Consider the following 23,173-nt stretch of genomic DNA (forward strand, 5'->3'; position numbering starts at 1 on the left):
GGGTGGACATCTACAGTAGCTTCCTCATCTGTTGATTTTGCCATGATGGTTCCTTGCTGCTTGTCAAGTGGGATTCATAAGAGGATGTGATGAGGAGGGGGGTATAATCCGTGCGTGCCTTATTTCTCCTACTTGAGTACTTGCAGGGTCAGCCTCAGTAGAAATGGGGTGTCCCCTTGCCATGCTTAACCCTGATACCTGCATGGCCACACCACACCTTCCAGAGCAGCCCAGCTCTGATGTTATATCATAGAAATTCTCCCCCACAGTTTATATTGTGACTGTGCTTGTGCTCCAGCACTTGGTGTGGTTCTCTCAAAACAAAATGAATCTGGACCAGGATCAGAGCTGTCACTCTGATCACAGAATTTTGAACATCTCTACTGTGTAGTTCTGTGGTGTTTCCATCTGAGATTGCTGAAAAAGCACAGAACATTCAGGGTGAATTTCACAGAGCCTGACAGATGTTCTGTGGCTTTGCATCCCTTCATAAATTCTTTGTGCCAATTGTGGGGGAAGGTGGGGATGTGCAAAGGCCTGGGTCGTGTTCAGAGTGGGTTTTATTGCTGGGCCATGCTGTTTTGGTGGTGCAGTTTGGCTGCTGCAGCTGGAATCCTCCAAGTGGCATGCAGTATTGCTTGGTCCCTCTGTCACGGGGAGGGTGACTTTGAGTGGGGAATTTTCTTCACTGAGGAAATTGAGATGCTGTGTGGCATAAGCAGTATCATTGGGGAAGAAAAGCTCCAGCTGCTTAGCTGGAGATTCCTTTCCCAGAGCTTGGTATGGAGGATTCCACTGGAAAACCTTGTGAAGACACCTGTCACTTGGGGTTGTTTGCCTTGGATCCTCTCAGATCCTTCTGAAGTCCTGTGTATCCTTTGTATTCTCCATGCTGTTCCTGCCAGATATGAAGACATCTACCATACACAACTTGGATCACTTGCTTTTGAAAACACAGTGTTGGTGAAACAGCAGCTTTTCCAAGTATTAGTCTTGCTTGGTCAACCTTCTCTGAAGCTCTCCTTGTTTACATCTCTGCTCTTGTCTTGATAGGCAGTGGAAAAAGTTCTGTCCATAATCAAGAAGCTCCCAAACCTGGCATTTTGATATGGTGGAATGGGACCTTCTAGTTTTCTTCTCTCTTTTTACTAAAAAGTTCTATCTTTTTTTTTTTCTTCTTTTGCATTGGCAATGCGTTGGTAACAGTGGATGAGATGCAAACTGCTGAGTTTTGGCAGCTGTCAGGTAGCAGAGTTTCCAGCAGCTGACCGTCAGTATGAGGGATGGATTTTCCAGTCGTCTAAGCTGACGTTGACGTTTGGAAGAATGTCCTTAGATTTGCAGGATCTCTCTGAGTTTGCGTGTGATAAAAGTGCCTGAGGGAGCATTGCGCTCTGTTCAGTGATTTAGAGGCTTTTACAGAATGTGGGTCGTTTTCCCCTATTCGTCTCCCCCAGAAATCTCTGATAACATTACAAGAAAATGTGCTTCAGAACCACTTCCATTGAAGGTATCTCTTTTCTGAAGAAGGAGCCAGGGATGCTTCAGGTACTTGCTGTTACCTAAAGATGAGTCTGAAAGAAAATTGTACCTTTATACATCTTTAGTCATGGTATCTTCATTTTGGATTGACCAAATGTGCCTGGATTTGGAATCGGACTCGATGATCGTTATGGGTGCCTTCCAGTTTGAAATGTTCTATGAGTCCTTTATAGGGTCAGCAGAGCACCACTGCCTCCTCTCATTCCTATCTTGCTGCTTCCAGACACAGTGTGAGCAAACGGCAGGAAGCACGGATGAAGGAGGAACCCTAACACAGTTCCCAGAGTGGATGTGTTGGGAGTTGGGGATGTGTTCTCAGAGAAAATGACACAGATAAGATGACTTTGTTGCCTTTACCCTGTGGATCAGGCTACACGCAGAGGCATTCCACGGGGAGTAATGCCCCTGGGGATGGATGTTCTTGCTGTATGTTTCTGACTGTGCTGGCCTGCCTGAAATATGAAGCCAGAACTTTACACTCATTATGCAGGTGGCAAATAAGGCTTGAAGAATAGTTCTTCATCGAGGTATATGAAGAGTGTTCAGGAACTGTGGTTGCTCCATATTTTTTTCAGTGTTCTAGAAGGACTGGTGTGCTGGGCTGTGATGGCTTTGAGTTCCTGAAGAAGATTCCCCTGGGTTGTTCGTGTGTATTGAAGTCTGTCAGGCATGTGCGTGCTTCATGAGGGAGGGTGATGTAATCTTATGGAAAAATGCATTGATCAAGGAGACGAAGAAGCAAAGAGAGAAGAGAGTATGTGTGTGCATAAGGACAGTGAAGGGAAGGAAGGAAGGAAGGAAGGAAGGAAGGAAGGAAGGAAGGAAGGAAGGAAGGAAGGAAGGAAGGAAGGAAGGAAGGAAGGAAGGAAGGAAGGAAGGAAGGAAGGAAGGAAGGAAGGAAGGAAGGAAGGAAGGAAGGAAGGAAGGAAGGAAGGAAGGAAGGAAGGAAGGAAGGAAGGAAGGATAAACTGCCATGTCACAGATGCTCTCACTGTACACAGAAAGGGAGGAGAGCAAGAAAGAAGTATATAAAAGGAGTGAGAGAAGAGAAAGGTGTTATGAAGGAATCACACAAGGAGGTAATTAGGAATGGAAGATGACAAAAAGAAGAAAGAAAACAAGAGAAAAGGAGATGAGCAGTACTCAACGACCTTACCTCTAATCGCTGGATGGAGCTGGTTCTCCAGAGCCTCCGCCTGCATTAGAATATTCCGATGTCCAACGCTAATGCAACGTAAATCGAGTTGGTGGATCCGGCTTGTTTTTTCTGCTGTCTGGCTCCAGAGGCTTCTTGCGACTTACCCGAAGGGATAAAGAAGAGGGAACAGAAAAAAAGCACAAAGAATAAAAAGAAAACCGAGCACGTTTGGAAGAGAAAAAGCAGAGGAGATGGCCATGACAGACCAAAAGCGCAGGCGCTGTGGCGGAGCGTGTGAGGCGGCGGAGCAGCGCACGGTGTCGCTGCAGGCTCAGGAACGGCGTGTGGGCGGCTCCGCCCCGGTGCGGCGGAGAGCCCGGCTGTGAGCGCGGGGGGGCGGCGCGGGCCGGGCAGCAGAGCCGGTGCGTCCGGGCGGCGGCGGGGAGCCGTGCGGGGCCCGTGCCGGGGCCGGCAGCCACAGCGGCAGAGGCGGCGGCGATGGGGGAGCGTTGGTGTGCGGTGGTGCGGGTGCTGGTGCTGCAGGCGGCCTGGGCGCTGGCGGGCGGGCAGGTGCGGTACTCGGTGCCGGAGGAAGCCAAGGCCGGCACGGTGGTGGGCCGTCTGGCGCAGGACCTGGGCCTGGAGGCGGGCGAGGCGGAGGCGCGGCGGCTGCGGCTGGTGGCGCAGGGCCGGCGGGCGAGCGTGGAGGTGAGCGGGGCGAGCGGCGCGCTGCTGGTGAGCTCGCGGCTCGACCGGGAGGAGCTGTGCGGCAAGAGCGCGCCGTGCGCGCTGCGGCTGGAGGTGCTGGTGGAGCGGCCGCTGCGCGTCTTCCATGTGCAGCTGGAGGTCACCGACATCAACGACAATGCCCCCATCTTCCCCGCCGCCCGCAGAAACCTCAGTTTATCGGAGAACTCCCCTACCGGGTCTCGTTTCCCGCTGGAGGGCGCGTCGGATGCGGATATCGGAGCGAACGCGCAGCTCTCCTACACACTCAGCCCCAGCGAGCATTTTACACTGGATGTTAAATCCTCTGATGAAAACAGGAAGTCTCTGTTTCTGGTGCTCGCAAAGTCTTTGGACCGCGAGACGATTCCCGTTCACCGGTTGGTGCTGACGGCGAGTGACGGGGGCCGGCCGTCTCTGACGGGCACCATGGAGCTGGTGATCTCGGTGCTGGACGTGAACGACAACGCGCCCCAGTTCAACCACTCTGTCTATAAAGTGCAGCTACCGGAGAGCGCTGCAGAAGGGACACTCGTAGTGCGTGTGAATGCCACGGATCCGGACGAAGGCAGCAATAAGGAGTTTTCTTACAGCATCTTGAGTTCGATTCCTGTCGGTAACAAAGAACTCTTTACCATTGACACCAAAACGGGCGAGATCAGACTGACGGGTACTTTGGACTTCGAAAACGTTCGTTTACACGAACTGCAAATCGAAGCGACAGATAAAGGGACACCGCCGCTGTCGGGTCACTGCAGCGTGGAAGTGGAGGTGCTGGACGTGAACGACAACGCGCCGGAGGTGTGGGTGACGTCGCTGTCGGTGCCGGTGCCGGAGGACGCGTCGGTGGGGACGGTGGTGGCCCTGCTGAGCGTGTCGGACCGGGACTCGGGGGCGAACGGCCGCGTGCGGTGCTGGGTGTGGCCGGCGTCGCCGTTCGGTCTGGAGGCGACGTTCGCGGGCTCGTACTCGCTGGTGCTGCGCGAGGCGCTGGACCGGGAGCGGGTGTCGGAGTACGAGGTGGAGGTGCGTGCGGAGGACGGCGGGGCGCCGGCGCTGCGCGGCAGGCGCGGGCTGCGGGTGGCGGTGTCGGACGTGAACGACAACGCGCCGGCGTTCGCGCAGGCCGTGTACACGGTGCTGGCGCGGGAGAACAACGCGGCGGGCGCGGAGCTGGCGCGGCTGTGGGCGCGGGACCCGGACGAGGCGGGCAACGGGCGCGTGAGCTACTCGGTGTGGGAGGGCGGCGTGGGCGGCGGGTGGCGTCCGGCGTCGAGCTACGTGTCGGTGGACGCGGAGAGCGGGCGTCTGTGGGCGCTGCAGCCCTTGGACTACGAGGAGCTGCAGGTGCTGCAGTTCGAGGTGCGTGCGGTGGACGCGGGCGAGCCGCCGCTGTGCGGCAACGCCACGGTGCAGCTGTTCGTGCTGGACGAGAACGACAACGCGCCGGCGCTGCTGCCGCCTGCGGGCTCGGCGCCGGAGGCGGGCGGCGTGGCGGGCGAGGCGGGCTCGGCGGCGGCGGCGGCGGGCTCGGGCTCGGTGTCGGGCACGCTGTGGGCGTGGGCGGCGTGGGGGGCGCCGGCGGGGCAGGTGGTGGCGAAGATCCGCGCCGTGGACGCCGACTCGGGCTACAACGCGTGGCTGCGCTACGAGCTGTGGGAGCCGCGGGGCAAGGGCCCGTTCCGCGTGGGGCTCTACAGCGGCGAGGTGAGCACGGCGCGGGCGCTGGAGGAGGCGGACGGCCCTCGCCAGAGGCTGCTGATCGTGGTGCGCGACCACGGCGAGCCGGCGCGCTCGGCCACGGCCACGCTCAGCGTGTCGCTGGTGGAGGCCGCCGAGGCGGCGCTGGCCGCGGCCGCGGGATCGTCGTCGTCGCGGTCGGCGGCGGGCGCGGAGCTGGGCGCCGGTGCGGCGAGCGCGGCGACGAACGTGTGGCTGGTGGTGGCCATCTGCGCCGTGTCGAGCCTGTTCCTGCTGGCGGTGGTGCTGTACGGGGCGTCGCGCTGGGCGCCGCGGGCGGCCGTGCTGTCGGGGCCCGGGCCCACGACGCTCGTGTGCGCCAGCGAAGTGGGCAGCTGGTCGTACTCGCAGCGCCACAGCCGCAGCCTGTGCGTGGCGGACGGCGCGGGCAAGAGCGACCTCATGGTTTTCAGCCCCAACTTCCCTCCGCCGCCGCCCGGCCCCGCGGCCAAGGACACGCAGCCGGAGCCCTCCGCTCTCCTGGACACGGTCAGTGCCCCTCCCTTGCTCTCACCCTTTCGTCCGCCGCCTCTTTTCTCCTCTGCCTATTGTCTGCCCCCCCTGCGTAGTTGCTGCTCGTAGCGACGCTCCGCCCCCGCAGCCTGAGGGCACTGGTTGTTGAAGGATATTAAGGGGATATTTCCATCCACCGCCGTGTCCTTCCCGGCAATTTCTTGGTGTGTGGAAGCCGAAATAAGATTATTATGGCACCCCAGAGGAGTTACCATCCGCAGCTGAGTGTTGCTGCGTTGGGCAGGAGTTGTTCTCGAGAATTAAGTTACTGCTGATTGCAATGAGCCGTGCCACGATGTTCCAGCTTTGCAGGCAACTTTCTTGCTTCCTGGCGTGTAGGGTTTCAGTGAGAGCTTGGTGCAGGAATACAAGACACACTGTGGTGGCGACAGTGCCCCAACCACTGTGTATTGACTTAATGCCTTTGCTGACTTCTGACCATATTGGTATTAGGTCTGGATTATTATTGAGCACTATCCTCTTTCATTTTCATTGCAAGAGATGTGACACAAAATTACACTCGGGACTTCAGATTTTAGGCTCCCTGTGGAAATAACAATTCTGCATTTAGGTTCTATCATGACACTCATTAAGAAAGTAGGAAAAGCAGTATGGAATTTTACTATCATCTTTTCCCCTGCATCTTTTGGCTCTACTTATTACCTGTTTAGGCAGGGCAGTGTGACTCAAGGTAAGTGTTAGAATTCAGTTTTCTTGTCCTTGGGATGCTCTGCCTCTCCATTGTGAATTTGTATTCTTGGCCATAGAAATGACATGAAATATGCTGGCCTCTTTTGATGTTCTATCACAATAAGTATTAAAAATCATATCATTTCAAGAGCCCTGGAAATACTTTCTGAACAAAAAAAAAAAAAAAAAAAACCGGAAAGCCCAAACAAACAAACCCCAGAGGGAAACATAATTCCCCAACAAAACCTAAATCCTCCCGCTTATCAAGATTTTGGTTTCACTCTTAGAGCATGAAATCAATGCCATTGTGATTCAGAGCTGCCCCAACAGCACCTTTAGAAAGGGTATTGCTCCCCAGTTTTCCCCATTTCCATCTGAGGTAGCTGAAGCATTGCAAAACATGACAGGTCAGCTGCAGAGTCTGCTGCACCCTGTGTATATGGTACATCTGTATGTTTTTCTGTGGTGCTTTCATTGATGAAGGGGTTCACAAAAGTGAAGTGGAAGGAAACTGTAGCCTGTTTATGAAAGTGAGTGTGGCAGTGACAGAGTAAGGCCCAGATATTTCTTGATGTGACCTTGAGCAGAGGGAAGACTTGTCCAAGGAAGGTGGGATTCATTGGGAAGGCCATGTCTGATGACAAGAGTGAGTGATGATGTGGTTGTCTTGAGAACTCATGTCCCAGAGTGAGCAATGAAGGACGCCTGGAAAAAAACTGTGAGGCAGGATGGGCACAGAGAGTTTCTGCCTGGGATCATTTCCAAGGGTCTAAGGTTCTGGAGCAGGAGGCCTTTTGGATCGTGAGATGCTGTGTGATATTGAAATGGCCATGAAGTCCTTTGAGGTTATGAAGATCTCCCGGAACAGAAAGAGATTTGTGCTGATACACCATTACTGTACCAAAGATGTTGGTAAGCAGAAATGCAATGCTGAATATTGTTTGATGAACCACTTGCCTCTTATTTTGAGAAAAGCATTGTGTGAGGATAGCACTTCATCTTGTTGGAGTCCTTGTGTAGGGGTGGACATCTACAGTAGCTTCCTCATCTGTTGATTTTGCCATGATGGTTCCTTGCTGCTTGTCAAGTGGGATTCATAAGAGGATGTGATGAGGAGGGGGGTATAATCCGTGCGTGCCTTATTTCTCCTACTTGAGTACTTGCAGGGTCAGCCTCAGTAGAAATGGGGTGTCCCCTTGCCATGCTTAACCCTGATACCTGCATGGCCACACCACACCTTCCAGAGCAGCCCAGCTCTGATGTTATATCATAGAAATTCTCCCCCACAGTTTATATTGTGACTGTGCTTGTGCTCCAGCACTTGGTGTGGTTCTCTCAAAACAAAATGAATCTGGACCAGGATCAGAGCTGTCACTCTGATCACAGAATTTTGAACATCTCTACTGTGTAGTTCTGTGGTGTTTCCATCTGAGATTGCTGAAAAAGCACAGAACATTCAGGGTGAATTTCACAGAGCCTGACAGACGTTCTGTGGCCTTGCATCCCTTCATAAATTCTTTGTGCCAATTGTGGGGGAAGGTGGGGATGTGCAAAAGCCTGGGTCGTGCTCAGAGTGGGTTTTATTGCTGGGCCATGCTGTTTTGGTGGGGCAGTTTGGCTGCTGCAGCTGGGAATCCTCCAAGTGGCATGGAGTATTGCTTGGGCCCTCTGTCACGGGGAGGGTGACTTTGAGTGGGGAACTTTCTTCACTGAGGAAATTGAGATGCTGTGTGGCATAAGCAGTATCATTGGGGAAGAAAAGCTCCAGCTGCTTAGCTGGAGATTCCTTTCCCAGAGCTTGGTATGGAGGATTCCACTGGAAAACCTTGTGAAGACACCTGTCACTTGGGGTTGTTTGCCTTGGATCCTCTCAGATCCTTCTGAAGTCCTGTGTATCCTTTGTATTCTCCATGCGGTTCCTGCCAGATATGAAGACATCTACCATACACAACTTGGATCACTCGCTTTTGAAAACACAGTGTTGGTGAAACAGCAGCTTTTCCAAGTATTAGTCTTGCTTGGTCAACCTTCTCTGAAGCTCTCCTTGTTTGCATCTCTGCTCTTGTCTTGATAGGCAGTGGAAAAAGTTCTGTCCATAATCAAGAAGCTCCCAAACCTGGCATTTTGATATGGTGGAATGGGACCTTCTAGTTTTCTTCTCTCTTTTTACTAAAAAGTTCTATCTTTTTTCTTCTTCTTCTTCTTCTTTTACATTGGTGCATTAATGCGTTGGTAACAGTGGATGAGATGCAAACTGCTCAGTTTTGGCAGCTGTCAGGTAGCAGAGTTTCCAGCAGCTGACCGTCAGTATGAGGGATGGATTTTCCAGTCGTCTAAGCTGACGTTGACGTTTGGAAGAATGTCCTTAGATTTGCAGGATCTCTCTGAGTTTGCGTGTGATAAAAGTGCCCGAGGGAGCATTGCGCTCTGTTCTGTGATTTAGAGGCTTTTACAGAATGTGGGTCGTTTTCCCCTATTCGTCTCCCCCAGAAATCTCTGATAACATTACAAGAAAATGTGCTTCAGAACCACTTCCATTGAAGGTATCTCTTTTCTGAAGAAGGAGCCAGGGATGCTTCAGGTAAGTTGCTGCTACCTAAAGATGAGTCTGAAAGAAAATTGTACCTTTATACATCTTTAGTCATGGTATCTTCATTTTGGATTGACCAAATGTGCCTAGATTTGGAATCGGACTCGATGATCGTTATGGGTGCCTTCCAGTTTGAAATGCTCTATGAGTCCTTTATTGGATCAGCAGAGCACCACTGTCTCCTCTCATTCCTATCTTGCTGCTTCCAGACACAGTGTGAGCAACGGCAGAAGCACGAATGAAGGAGGAACCCTAACACAGTTCTCAGAGTGGATGTGTTGGGAGTCAGGGATGTGTTCTCAGAGAAAATGACACAGATAAGATGACTTTGTTACCTTTACCCTGTGGATCAGGCTACACGCAGAGGCATTCCACGGGGAGTAATGCCCCTGGGGATGGATGTTCTTGCTGTATGTTTCTGACTGCGCTGGCCTGCCTGAAATATGAAGCCAGAACTTTACACTCATTATGCAGGTGGCAAATAAGGCTTGAAGAATAGTTCTTCATCGAGGTATATGAAGAGTGTTCAGGAACTGTGGTTGCTCCATATTTTTTTCAGTGTTCTAGAAGGATTGGAGTGCTGGGCTGTGATGGCTTTGCGTTCCTGAAGAAGATTCCCCATGGTTGTTCATGTGTATTGAAGTCTGTCTGGCATGTGCGTGCTTCATGAGGGAGGGTGATGTAGTCATATGGAAAAATATATTGATCAAGGAGACAAAGAAGAAGCAAAGAGAGAAGAGAGTATGTGTGTGCATAAGGACAGTGAAGGGAAGGAAGGAAGGAAGGAAGGAAGGAAGGAAGGAAGGAAGGAAGGAAGGAAGGAAGGAAGGAAGGAAGGAAAGAAGGAAGGAAGGAAGGAAGGAAGGAAGGAAGGAAGGAAGGAAGGAAGGAAGGAAGGAAGGAAGGAAGGAAGGAAGGAAGGAAGGAAGGAAGGAAGGAAGGAAGGAAGGAAGGAAGGAAGGAAGGAAGGAAGGAAGGAAGGAAGGAAGGAAGGAAGGAAGGAAGGAAGGAAGGAAGGAAGGAAGGGAGGGAGGGAGGAAGGGAGGAAGGAAGGAAGGGAGGAAGGAAGGAAGGAAGGAAGGATAAACGAGTTTACTGGCATATCACAGATGCTCTCGTTGTACACAGTAAGGGAGGAGAGCAAGAAAGAAGTATATAAAAGGAGTGAGAGAAGAGAAAGAAAGAAGGTGTTATGAAGGAATCACACAAGGAGGTAATAAGGAATGGAAGATGACAAAAAGAAGAAAGAAAACAAGAGAAAAGGAGATGAGCAGTACTCAACGACCTTACCTCTAATCGCTGGATGGAGCTGGTTCTCCAGAGCCTCCACCTCGATTAGAATATTCCGCGGTCCGAAGCTAATGCCGAGAAAATCGAGTTGGTGGATCCGGCTTGTTTTTTCTGCTGTCTGGCTCCAGAGGCTTCTTGCGAGTTACCAGAAGGGATAAAGAAGAGGGAACAGAAAAAAAGCACAAAGAATAAAATGAAAACCGAGCACGTTTGGAAGAGAAAAAGCAGAGGAGATGGCCATGACAGACGGAAAACGCAGGCGCTGTGGCGGAGCGTGTGAGGCGGCGGAGCAGCGCACGGTGTCGCTGCAGGCTCAGGAACGGCGTGTGGGCGGCTCCGCCCCGGTGCGGCGGAGAGCCCGGCTGTGAGCGCGGGGGGGCGGCGCGGGCCGGGCAGCAGAGCCGGTGCGTCCGGGCGGCGGCGGGGAGCCGTGCGGGGCCCGTGCCGGGGCCGGCAGCCACAGCGGCAGAGGCGGCGGCGATGGGGGAGCGTTGGTGTGCGGTGGTGCGGGTGCTGGTGCTGCAGGCGGCCTGGGCGCTGGCGGGCGGGCAGGTGCGGTACTCGGTGCCGGAGGAAGCCAAGGCCGGCACGGTGGTGGGCCGTCTGGCGCAGGACCTGGGCCTGGAGGCGGGCGAGGCGGAGGCGCGGCGGCTGCGGCTGGTGGCGCAGGGCCGGCGGGCGAGCGTGGAGGTGAGCGGGGCGAGCGGCGCGCTGCTGGTGAGCTCGCGGCTCGACCGGGAGGAGCTGTGCGGCAAGAGCGCGCCGTGCGCGCTGCGGCTGGAGGTGCTGGTGGAGCGGCCGCTGCGCGTCTTCCATGTGCAGCTGGAGGTCACCGACATCAACGACAATGCCCCCATCTTCCCCGCCGCCCGCAGAAACCTCAGTTTATCGGAGAACTCCCCTACCGGGTCTCGTTTCCCGCTGGAGGGCGCGTCGGATGCGGATATCGGAGCAAACGCTGAGCTCTCCTATACACTCAGCCCCAGCGAGCATTTTACACTGGATGTTAAATCCTCTGATGAAAACAGGAAGTCTCTGTTTCTGGTGCTCGCAAAGTCTTTGGACCGCGAGACGATTCCCGTTCACCGGTTGGTGCTGACGGCGAGTGACGGGGGCCGGCCGTCTCTGACGGGCACCATGGAGCTGGTGATCTCGGTGCTGGATGTGAATGACAATCCACCCCAGTTCAACCAGTCTGTCTATAAAGTGCGGCTGCCGGAGAGCGCTGCAGAGGGGACGCTCGTAGCGCATGTGAATGCCACGGATCCGGACGAAGGCAGCAATAAGGAGTTTTCTTACAGCATCTTGAGTTCGATTCCTGTCGGTAACAAAGAACTCTTTGCCATTGACACCAAGACGGGCGAGATCAGACTGACGGGTACTTTGGACTTCGAAAACGTTCGTTTACACGAACTGCAAATCGAAGCGACAGATAAAGGGACACCGCCGCTGTCGGGTCACTGCAGCGTGGAAGTGGAGGTGCTGGACGTGAACGACAACGCGCCGGAGGTGCGGGTGACGTCGCTGTCGGTGCCGGTGCCGGAGGACGCGTCGGTGGGGACGGTGGTGGCCCTGCTGAGCGTGTCGGACCGGGACTCGGGGGCGAACGGCCGCGTGCGGTGCTGGGTGTGGCCGGCGTCGCCGTTCGGTCTGGAGGCGACGTTCGCGGGCTCGTACTCGCTGGTGCTGCGCGAGGCGCTGGACCGGGAGCGGGTGTCGGAGTACGAGGTGGAGGTGCGTGCGGAGGACGGCGGGGCGCCGGCGCTGCGCGGCAGGCGCGGGCTGCGGGTGGCGGTGTCGGACGTGAACGACAACGCGCCGGCGTTCGCGCAGGCCGTGTACACGGTGCTGGCGCGGGAGAACAACGCGGCGGGCGCGGAGCTGGCGCGGCTGTGGGCGCGGGACCCGGACGAGGCGGGCAACGGGCGCGTGAGCTACTCGGTGTGGGAGGGCGGCGTGGGCGGCGGGTGGCGTCCGGCGTCGAGCTACGTGTCGGTGGACGCGGAGAGCGGGCGTCTGTGGGCGCTGCAGCCCTTGGACTACGAGGAGCTGCAGGTGCTGCAGTTCGAGGTGCGTGCGGTGGACGCGGGCGAGCCGCCGCTGTGCGGCAACGCCACGGTGCAGCTGTTCGTGCTGGACGAGAACGACAACGCGCCGGCGCTGCTGCCGCCTGCGGGCTCGGCGCCGGAGGCGGGCGGCGTGGCGGGCGAGGCGGGCTCGGCGGCGGCGGCGGCGGGCTCGGGCTCGGTGTCGGGCACGCTGTGGGCGTGGGCGGCGTGGGGGGCGCCGGCGGGGCAGGTGGTGGCGAAGATCCGCGCCGTGGACGCCGACTCGGGCTACAACGCGTGGCTGCGCTACGAGCTGTGGGAGCCGCGGGGCAAGGGCCCGTTCCGCGTGGGGCTCTACAGCGGCGAGGTGAGCACGGCGCGGGCGCTGGAGGAGGCGGACGGCCCTCGCCAGAGGCTGCTGATCGTGGTGCGCGACCACGGCGAGCCGGCGCGCTCGGCCACGGCCACGCTCAGCGTGTCGCTGGTGGAGGCCGCCGAGGCGGCGCTGGCCGCGGCCGCGGGATCGTCGTCGTCGCGGTCGGCGGCGGGCGCGGAGCTGGGCGCCGGTGCGGCGAGCGCGGCGACGAACGTGTGGCTGGTGGTGGCCATCTGCGCCGTGTCGAGCCTGTTCCTGCTGGCGGTGGTGCTGTACGGGGCGTCGCGCTGGGCGCCGCGGGCGGCCGTGCTGTCGGGGCCCGGGCCCACGACGCTCGTGTGCGCCAGCGAAGTGGGCAGCTGGTCGTACTCGCAGCGCCACAGCCGGAGCCTGTGCGTGGCGGACGGCGCGGGCAAGAGCGACCTCATGGTTTTCAGCCCCAACTTCCCTCCGCCGCCGCCCGGCCCCGCGGCCAAGGACACGCAGCCGGAGCCCTCCGCTCTCCTGGACACGGTCAGTGGCTCTTCCTTTCTCGCTCTGACCCTTCTCAGCCTCCCCTGGGCAGTTGCTGTTTAAAACCGGGCTCCGCCCTCGCGGTGCGGGGGCGGTTCGTGCTTCGTGTTCCTTTACCCTTTGACTGCTGCTTGCATTATTCCTCGTTTTCATGGTCTTTAATGGTCACTGCTGACGATTTTTTATGTCAGTGTTATCTTCTCTCTTCTTCTTACTGTATTAAGGAGGGGAGCTCTACAAAATACTTGAATCTTGGTGCACTCCGTATTTCTGGAAAGTCGAACGGAATATTTTTGTCTTGCCGTGTCTTTCGAGTCATTCCTTTTTGATTGCCACTGAGAATGGAGTTTATATATATGTCACTTTGTTCTCTATTACGTAATTTTAGAACCTTCAGTGTCTGTTTCAGACTCAGTCACAGTCCGTCTTGAAGCCTCCTCTCTTTTCTTGTCTACTCAGCCGTGTAGTCCCCTGTACTGAAAATATTTTGCCATTTTCCTGACTAGGTCTTCAGAGTCATCAATTCTTTCTGCAGTTCTTTTCAGCAGACCTGTGTTTTAACTCTGCTCCATAGGGTGATATCTCCTGTAATCTTTGGTACATCACTGTCCGTGACTTTCTGGATCCCCTCATGAGTTATTAAATGGAACAATTCCTGGTAAAGATCTCTTCCCGACTGCAGTGTTTACCTTATCTTGCTGGTGTCATTAGGTCTGGTTTTCCTGCCATCTGTGTATTAATCACAACTCTGAGTGCTTCTTCCAGTCTACTTTTATTTTCAAGGGAGTATCTTCACTTGCCTCCATTTCCCTGTCATACAGGTGGGGCAGTTCTAATGAATTTCTTGCTTTTGACTGCTGTAAGTTGCTGTTTTCCTGTCTTTTCTTACTCAGAAGTCTGACCTCCTTTTTGATTCACCTCTGAAACAGAAATCATGTAACGTTCTTGCCTCTCCACCTTGCATGGCATATATTAGTTTGTGAGGTACTACAGAATTACTAAGGACATGAAAAAGACAGATGCATTTCATGTTTACCGCTTCTAAGTATGATTTAAATGCACTTTCTAATGTAAGGTACTTAATTGCAGAAGAACACGAACCAAAGCAGATGTCAAAATGTGCAGCCATAGTGCTAGACCAAGCAAGACATATTGGTAGAGGACTTGGTTTTCATGGATTAATGTATTTGTAGAAGCACCTCAGTTTGGTTTCTGACTTGGGTAGTTCCATGTACCCAGCAGTTGTAGGCATTGTATTTCCAGGATGTTGTGGGGTTTTAACATTAATTTATTTGTGTTTACCTAATTTAATTTTATTATTCACTTCCCTGAGAATACTTTAAAAAATAAACTGATTTTTTTTTGTTTCGGTTTGTGCTTTCCTTATGATGATCATGTGAATATGAACATGGATGATGCTTGAAAGTCCCGATTTCCACACAGAGTGATTTAGCTTGTCTTTGTCAGGAGATGTGTTGGCAATCGTGAGTGAAAGCCATGCTGCCAAATAATGCAAATAATTCAGGATCTGTGCCTCTTGCCATCACTGTGGTTCACTGTCTTGTAGTCTCTTAAGGTCAATTTTACTTTGAGAGAATGCTGTGAAGCTTCAGGTTTCATTTGTTTCTGCCTTCATAGAAATGGATACAGAAATATTGACAATACAGCTGGGATTTGAGAGGATGGAAAAAAACCTGTTTGCTTTCTCAGTCCTGCTTCCCTGAAATTTTGAAGAGTGATCCTTGAACATGGGCCTGACAACAGATACCTAGACATAAATCAAGATAGCTGTTAGAATAGCAACAGGTGTAGTTAAAAATCATCTCCTGAAGCACCTACATAGAGGTTTTTAGCATTTGGTATGTTCCATTATTTTACCTCGGGGTGCATAGTTAATTCTTCCTATGGTAGAGTCAGCAACTCACTACTGTGTGAAATCATCTGATTTGTGCTACTGCCTGGCCTACATGGCAGGGTAGCAGAAAATGAGGTAGCTGTGCAGAGAAGAGGCTGTGATGTATTTATGTCAGTAGATGAGGTGGGAGCCTGGGAACATGTTACAAAATGAGCTGTGGCTTGCCAGAACAGTGGTGCAAACCTCTTGTCTTCAGTTGTGTCATGGCTGGATGACTGCTGTGTCCTGCAGCAGCTCATCTCCATCGGTAACGGGCACATGGTTTTGCCATACTGTGAGTGCCTACCTGCCTGAAAATGATAACCAAGACCTCGATCTTCATTGTGCAGCTACACGTGGGGGATAAGACTTATGAGAAATACTTTACTGATACGTAAAGATGAGAGAGTTCAGGTTCCCTGAGCTATTTAACCCTTGTGAGTTGATTTCTGCTGTTAATTTCTGGTTATGTTTAGAATATCGAGTTAGGGAGACGCTGATGGAGTTAAAACTCTTTGGAATTGGTATGTGCTGATGCTTTACTCGGTTGGAACTATACTTCAGAAGGCAAAACAGTCCTGCTATGGACAGACACAGGTACTCTTTGTAGCATGATGGGTTTACTATATTATTTACTCTATAAAAACCAAGGAGAGTGTGTGGGATTGCTCAGCTACATCCCTGTCATGAAGCCATGAAAAGGTAAGCAATTTCTGTTCGTTTCTAGCATTCCTGGACTAGACCCAAATATATTACATGTGAATCTATGTCTTCCGAAGACCTGAGTACTTTCTGCAGATGGAAGATCGAGGATGCAGTGTTCTTCTGTAGAGGAAAGAGATGAAATATCTTCAAGAAGAAAACATAAATGAGGAAATTGAGTTATGGCTCCTCAGGAATAACGGAAGATAAGGTCCGGAGATGAGAAGTGGGGTAGGCTTTATGCAGTGAAGATACTCCTAGGTATGATTCCTGGATTAATACAGGCGTTCAATTACATGTACATTTTGGCAAGTGTACTTCTCAATTAAAGTGCCTTAAGGAAGGAGAAGAAGAGAGGAGAAGGAGAAGAGGAGGAGAAGGGGAGGAGACAAAAGAACCAACTATTACCGCTGCGGAGGAAGGCAATGTTCGGAAGGGAAATCGCGGAGCGCGTCGGCCGAGCGGGCGGAGCCACGGCAAGTCCATCCCCGCACGGAGCCGCTGCGGCAGCGGGAGGAGGGCTGCAAGCGGCTGCTCACGGACGGAGCCGCGGCCGGACACCAGATGCCGCTGTTGGCCGCGAAGAGACACGGGAGCGCGGCAGCTCCTCCCCGACTCGCGGTCACGGTGCCGTCAGCGGGAGGAAGGATGCGGTGGACCGGCCCGGGCGGGGCGCCGAGAAAGCGGAGCGGCGTCCCGCTGCTGCCAGGGGGCCCTTAAGGCGACCGACCGGGCGGCGGCGGGGAGCCGGGCAGGGACCTGTTCGGGGCCAGAGGCGATAGCGATGGAGGAGCGTTGGTGTGCGGTGGTGCGGGTGCTGGTGCTGCAGGCGGCCTGGGCGCTGGCGGGCGGGCAGGTGCGGTACTCGGTGCCGGAGGAAGCCAAGGCCGGCACGGTGGTGGGCCGTCTGGCGCAGGACCTGGGCCTGGAGGCGGGCGAGGCGGAGGCGCGGCGGCTGCGGCTGGTGGCGCAGGGCCGGCGGGCGAGCGTGGAGGTGAGCGGGGCGAGCGGCGCGCTGCTGGTGAGCTCGCGGCTCGACCGGGAGGAGCTGTGCGGCAAGAGCGCGCCGTGCGCGCTGCGGCTGGAGGTGCTGGTGGAGCGGCCGCTGCGCGTCTTCCATGTGCAGCTGGAGGTCACCGACATCAATGATAATGCCCCCATCTTCCGCGTGAAGGAAGAAGCCCTTAACATCGCGGAGTCATCTCTGCCGGGGTCTCGTTTCCCGCTGGAGGGCGCGACGGATGCGGATATCGGAGCGAACGCGCAGCTCTCCTATACACTCAGCCCCAGCGACTATTTCAGTCTTGATCATCAGGAGAATAATGACAAGAGTACATCTTTAGGTCTTACTCTAACGAAATCTTTGGACCGCGAGACGATTCCCGTGCACCGGTTGGTGCTGACGGCGAGTGACGGGGGCCGGCCGTCTCTGACGGGCACCATGGAGCTGGTGATCTCGGTGCTGGATGCAAACGACAACGCACCCCAGTTCAACCAGTCAGTGTATAAAGTTAAAGTCTTAGAGGGTTCAGAGCTCGGGACTCTGTTAGTCACGCTTAGTGCCACGGATCCTGACGAAGGGATCAATAGCAATATTATATATTTATTTAGTAGACATGTCAGTACAAAAGTTAAAGAAATGTTCACTATCGATGAAAACAAAGGAGAAATCATTCTTCAAGGCAAGTTAGACTATGAAGAAATAGATAGTTACGAAATCCCTGTAGAAGCAAGAGACAATGGCTCCCCCCCGTTGTCGGGTCACTGCAAGGTGCTGGTGGAGGTGCTGGACGTGAACGACAACGCGCCGGAGGTGTGGGTGACGTCGCTGTCAGTGCCGGTGCCGGAGGACGCGTCGGTGGGGACGGTGGTGGCCCTGCTGAGCGTGTCGGACCGGGACTCGGGGGCGAACGGCCGCGTGCGGTGCTGGGTGTGGCCGGCGTCGCCGTTCGGTCTGGAGGCGACGTTCGCGGGCTCGTACTCGCTGGTGCTGCGCGAGGCGCTGGACCGGGAGCGGGTGTCGGAGTACGAGGTGGAGGTGCGTGCGGAGGACGGCGGGGCGCCGGCGCTGCGCGGCAGGCGCGGGCTGCGGGTGGCGGTGTCGGACGTGAACGACAACGCGCCGGCGTTCGCGCAGGCCGTGTACACGGTGCTGGCGCGGGAGAACAACGCGGCGGGCGCGGAGCTGGCGCGGCTGTGGGCGCGGGACCCGGACGAGGCGGGCAACGGGCGCGTGAGCTACTCGGTGTGGGAGGGCGGCGTGGGCGGCGGGTGGCGTCCGGCGTCGAGCTACGTGTCGGTGGACGCGGAGAGCGGGCGTCTGTGGGCGCTGCAGCCCTTGGACTACGAGGAGCTGCAGGTGCTGCAGTTCGAGGTGCGTGCGGTGGACGCGGGCGAGCCGCCGCTGTGCGGCAACGCCACGGTGCAGCTGTTCGTGCTGGACGAGAACGACAACGCGCCGGCGCTGCTGCCGCCTGCGGGCTCGGCGCCGGAGGCGGGCGGCGTGGCGGGCGAGGCGGGCTCGGCGGCGGCGGCGGCGGGCTCGGGCTCGGTGTCGGGCACGCTGTGGGCGTGGGCGGCGTGGGGGGCGCCGGCGGGGCAGGTGGTGGCGAAGATCCGCGCCGTGGACGCCGACTCGGGCTACAACGCGTGGCTGCGCTACGAGCTGTGGGAGCCGCGGGGCAAGGGCCCGTTCCGCGTGGGGCTCTACAGCGGCGAGGTGAGCACGGCGCGGGCGCTGGAGGAGGCGGACGGCCCTCGCCAGAGGCTGCTGATCGTGGTGCGCGACCACGGCGAGCCGGCGCGCTCGGCCACGGCCACGCTCAGCGTGTCGCTGGTGGAGGCCGCCGAGGCGGCGCTGGCCGCGGCCGCGGGATCGTCGTCGTCGCGGTCGGCGGCGGGCGCGGAGCTGGGCGCCGGTGCGGCGAGCGCGGCGACGAACGTGTGGCTGGTGGTGGCCATCTGCGCCGTGTCGAGCCTGTTCCTGCTGGCGGTGGTGCTGTACGGGGCGTCGCGCTGGGCGCCGCGGGCGGCCGTGCTGTCGGGGCCCGGGCCCACGACGCTCGTGTGCGCCAGCGAAGTGGGCAGCTGGTCGTACTCGCAGCGCCACAGCCGCAGCCTGTGCGTGGCGGACGGCGCGGGCAAGAGCGACCTCATGGTTTTCAGCCCCAACTTCCCTCCGCCGCCGCCCGGCTCCGCTGCCGAAAACGGTTCTGTTGGAAAGGGGCCATCTCTCTCCCCTCTTGCTTCAAGCCTGGTAAGAGTCTTCGGAAACTTTTGTTTTAATTTCTCTCTCTTCCGTCGTACTATTTATGTAATACATGGATCTTCGATGGTTTAAAACAGCTTTTCTGTGGCAAGAGTTTTAGGATGAAGTCCTAGCTTTGTAGTGTGGTGGATGTAGACGTAATGATCCGCCTTAGACATGCGTGTTCATATTTTGAAATTTCATTGTCTCTGTACGTGGATGCTTCTCAAAATTTCCTTATCTTTTTTTTTTTTTTTTTTTTTTCCTCGTTATTATTATTTTTAATGCCGTCTAGGCGTCAAATTACAATACTAGGTGTTAGGAGACATTTCATTTTCCTGTTTTAGGCGCCTTTCAACCTGTGCATTATTCAGTAGTTTAATACCTCCCTCAAGATGAGTGTAATTATATCTTTGAGCCAGGTGTGTTTACGCCTGATTTGATGTGTTCATTTGCGCCAAGACACTCGGTGGTTTTTTAATTTAGAAGCTTTCTGATTGGTGGGACTCGCCACTCTTGAGAAGCTGAAATACGTGAGTTGATAATTATGGGGTGGAGTGAGCGGATGAAATTTTGGTGGAGGTTGTGAGCGTTGTTCTGTCTCTGGAAGTCCATCTGGAAAATCTGTACCTGTGTGGGGGTGGAATTAAGTAAAATCCAGGATGTTTTGTGAACAAATTGAGAACTGTTTCAGGGAGGGGGTGCTTATCGGCCATTCCCACGACCTGATCTCATTCTTTGCAGTGACGTGGCATCTCTTTTATCCCATCTGTACAGAAATGCGCTGTGGAAAGAAGAGTCCAAACTTGGTGGGAGTGGAGAGAGGCAGGAAATTGGTTAAGGGAAAATTATAATTGAAAATTTCTATGTGTGGTGTTCAATAGTTCAGGGACAGTAGGTTGAAAGCTTTTGGCTCTCCCAGCAGTAGAGCAGAAAAAACCAAGAGAACACAGTTTCCACAGTAGTTTCCTCAGTGATTTCCCGGCGCGGGGAGCGATGGTTTAATTACCGGGTTGTTTTCAACAGCATTATTTTTCAGCTGATCTTGTCCATGCACTGATGGCACTGAATTGACTCGGTTCTCATCCCGGCCGGCTTCAAAATACTCTTTGAGATAAGACATCAGGGTCATGTTCAGTGTTTCTTGTTCAGTGTCAGAAAATTAAAGCAATTTTTAAAGGAAAAAGTGAAGATCTCTTCTGTCTCAACAATTTTCTCTATAGTTTAAAAGCGAAGTGTGTAAAGATGCTGCGGTAATAAGAACAAACAGTACTCATATAATTTCATGTTATGCGTTCAATTCGTTTGGTTAACCCCCATATTTTTAAAACACAGTGATGTCTGTAAATGCAGAATTTTTATTTTGACAGCGTACACTCAGTTGGGTTTTGAGCTGATAGAGCTCTCTAGAGGAAGGACACGGACTGAAGAACTTAAATGACAGGTCGTTATTTCCAAAACTACGAGGATGGTTCTTATAGGTGTACCGAAAACAGCAACGAAATTTGAAAACTTCGCGTCCTTTTCGGAAAGTATCGTAGGAAGGGGTTGACCCATAGAAAAGCATTTGAATGAAAATTTGAATTGAAAATCCCACTATTTTCTCTTTTCTTCTCTTAGATCCCTTAGTACCGGCTTTACGTTTGAGTTCTTTGTGTATTTGCTGGGGATTGTTTATTTAGTCTCCTTTGATCGGGAACGGGAGTCGTGTGCTGAAGGGGAGTGGGTCATCACCACTTAACTGTGCGTGAACCACCTTCACTTGAGAGTAGCAAGGTTTACCCCAGCGCTGCAGAACTGTCACTTCTTTCCTTTATTCACATGGATGTGATGGAACCACGATTTTCTAAAGGCAAAACTTCTATTTTAAGCTTATAAACAGATTTAACGATCTCTGTAGAAGACGGAGAAGCAGCATTTGCTGGTTGTCCAGGTGTGGGAAGCGACTCGTTTCTTTGGGTTATGATTAAGGGGTCTCTTAGTGCCGATCGTTTGGGGTAGGGGAGGATTTGGCTTCTGTTCGGTTCCCCTTGGGTTCTCTGACTGTAGTAAAGAATTGAAGATCTTTTCGGGGTTTGTTATAGACATACACTGTCAAGAAAGTATTTTAATATTTGTGTTAGAAACATAAAGCACTCTTAACTTTAAAAACAGCTCGTGGATGCTTTTACTTCGTGGTATAGTCTGGGCAGGAGTCGTTAACAGAAGGCTCTAGAATAAACGATGCCAATTTCGTACAGAGCTGGCAGTCGCTGCAAGCGCAGGCTCTACTTGCCGCCGCACATCGTTCTGGAGAGCGACGCTGATGAGCGCGATGTTATCAGGCACAGTGCAATCCTGGCAGCAGAGGCGGGGCTGGCAGCCGGGAGCGCTGCCGAGCGCTTCTGCGGTGGTTCCGGGAGCGGGAGAGGCGGAGGGGAAGCGGCTGCAGCGCCTGCTCCGCCGTGGTGGCCGGAGGCTGTTTTGCAGCATCCGAACGGGATTTTACAGACAGGGAAATGCCCGGCACGGCTGCCTCGGAGGGGTTGTCAGAGACTCCGAGTGCTCGGCTCGGAGCCGCTCTGCCGCACGAGCGGGACTGAGCCCCCGCACCCGCTGTCGCTGGTGTCCTCCCCGGCAGCTTCCGTCAAGTCCGGTGCTCTCTGACTGGGGGTCAAGAGACCGATCTGCGTCCTCGTGTTAAAGAGACGAGTTCTTGCCTGCGGTATACTGAGCAGCATGTAGTGGGTCCCTGCTTCTGTGGCTTGATGCGGGCAATGAGGATTTTCGTGAGAATCTAGAAATCCTCTGCATATGAGGGAGGTTGTTATTCCGAGCTCCTGATAGCTAAAAGTCGTCTCTGCTCCCGCGTCCCCAAGGAGCAGCTGCGAGCTTTTTGAAGGGCATCCTGACATCCTGCTTGCTCTGCCAGCAGGCACAGCCTGCCTTGGCAAAGAAGAGGGGCTCAGAGCTGCCGGGAAAAGAGCAGATCAGCCCGGCGGTGCTGCCAAAAGTTCTGTCCGTCCCGTCCGTCGGGAGAAGCGTGGGGCTGAGAGCGAGCCTGGGGTGGGGGGCGCCCGCAGGGTACAGCGCGGGCTGCCCGCCGCACTCCCGAGCAGGAGGAGCCCGGAGTTTCGGGTCGCCGGGGCACCACCGTCCTTCCTCTCGTGTGAAAGGTGATAACGGGGTCCTTGCACCTCCGTCGGCGGCTCCGCGCTGGTGATCTGGGCTCGGTCCGAAGTCCGGTCGTCCTTCGTTCGCAGGCAGACCCTCTTTATTGTCGGGTTCCCATTACTGTGCGAGCTTTTCATGTGGTCCTTCCAGGCGGCGGTGAGGGCTGGAGCTGCCCTCCGGGGACAGCTGCCGCCGCACGGAGCTTATCGATTTCCTTGGGAGGAGACACAGCAGAGCTGTTGCTCTGTCCGTTCTCCTCCACGGATTCCCCTGCTGTCTCCCGCTGAAGTGCTGTGCCCTAATTTAGCACCAATGGGCACCCCTCAGTTCTGGTGAGCGCCCCAGGGATTTTCCCAAGCCCCAGCACCGAGCAGGACGTGTCCTGCAAACCTCCGTCGAAGGCACCGCCTTAGATGCATTGCCCGAGGAAACAGCGCCTTTAAATCATCGCTGACGTAATGGTGATGTTCAAACACGAGTGTCCCTTCGTGTGGTGCAGCTGTGTGCTCGCAACGACGCAAACCGGTTTTGCTCTTCGCCTTTAGTTTTTGCCTTTGCTGGTTTAACAGTTTCTTCTGGCAGCCACCATTGTTCTGAGCACAGCGTGCATGGCTGGAGCAGCGAGGTCTAATTGCAGGAAAAGGGGAGGATTGGCTGAAAATGTAAGACAGGGAGGGAGAATGAGTACGCTCCCAGGCGGTGTAAGTGCAAGGGCCTGGCGGGCAGAGGAACGTGGAGGAAGAGCTCTCTGAACACGTTAGGGAGTGAGACACGATGAGGGGTCGTGTAGAAGGATCACAGACGTGAATTCCTCCATGAGTCAGGTCAAACTGGCTCTAAGAATGGGTCCAGCAGAGGGAAGGGAATAGGGAATGGTTTGGATATGGCAAACTGAAGGCAAATGTAAGATGAGGGGGTTTAAGCAGAGGTTGGATTGTCTGCTGTGATACCAAGGGAAATATCTATGTTAAAAGTGTTTAATACAACGTAATACTTTAATACAGCATGATA

General features: G+C 54.6%; 2 protein-coding genes and 1 pseudogene across 2 annotated transcripts in view; all 3 read left to right on the top strand.

Annotated features, from left to right (window-relative positions):
- Positions 1-3,178: 3,178 nt before the first annotated feature.
- Positions 3,179-5,728, top strand: LOC138118367 (protocadherin alpha-3 pseudogene; annotated as a pseudogene).
- A 4,981-nt stretch (positions 5,729-10,709) lies between these two features.
- LOC138118368 (protocadherin alpha-2-like) overlaps positions 10,710-23,173 on the top strand; it is a 90,781-nt gene continuing 78,317 nt past the window's right edge. The window contains exon 1 of the mRNA XM_069029306.1: positions 10,710-13,166. Within this exon, the coding sequence (XP_068885407.1) occupies positions 10,710-13,166 (2,457 nt within the window). The remainder of the gene's footprint in view (positions 13,167-23,173) is intronic.
- LOC138117884 (protocadherin alpha-8-like) lies at positions 16,366-19,255 on the top strand. Its single transcript, XM_069028509.1, has one exon. The coding sequence runs from the start codon at positions 16,547-16,549 to the stop codon at positions 19,100-19,102; it is 2,556 nt and encodes an 851-aa protein (XP_068884610.1). The 5' UTR covers positions 16,366-16,546; the 3' UTR covers positions 19,103-19,255.

The sequence above is a fragment of the Aphelocoma coerulescens genome, chromosome 13 (genome assembly GCF_041296385.1).
Source record: "Aphelocoma coerulescens isolate FSJ_1873_10779 chromosome 13, UR_Acoe_1.0, whole genome shotgun sequence".
Classification (NCBI taxonomy): Eukaryota; Metazoa; Chordata; class Aves; order Passeriformes; family Corvidae; genus Aphelocoma; species Aphelocoma coerulescens.

Coding starts and splice junctions, on each gene's coding strand:
- LOC138117884 (XM_069028509.1), top strand. CDS start 16,547: ATGGAGGAGCGTTGGTGTGCGGTGGTGCGGGTGCTGGTGCTGCAGGCG.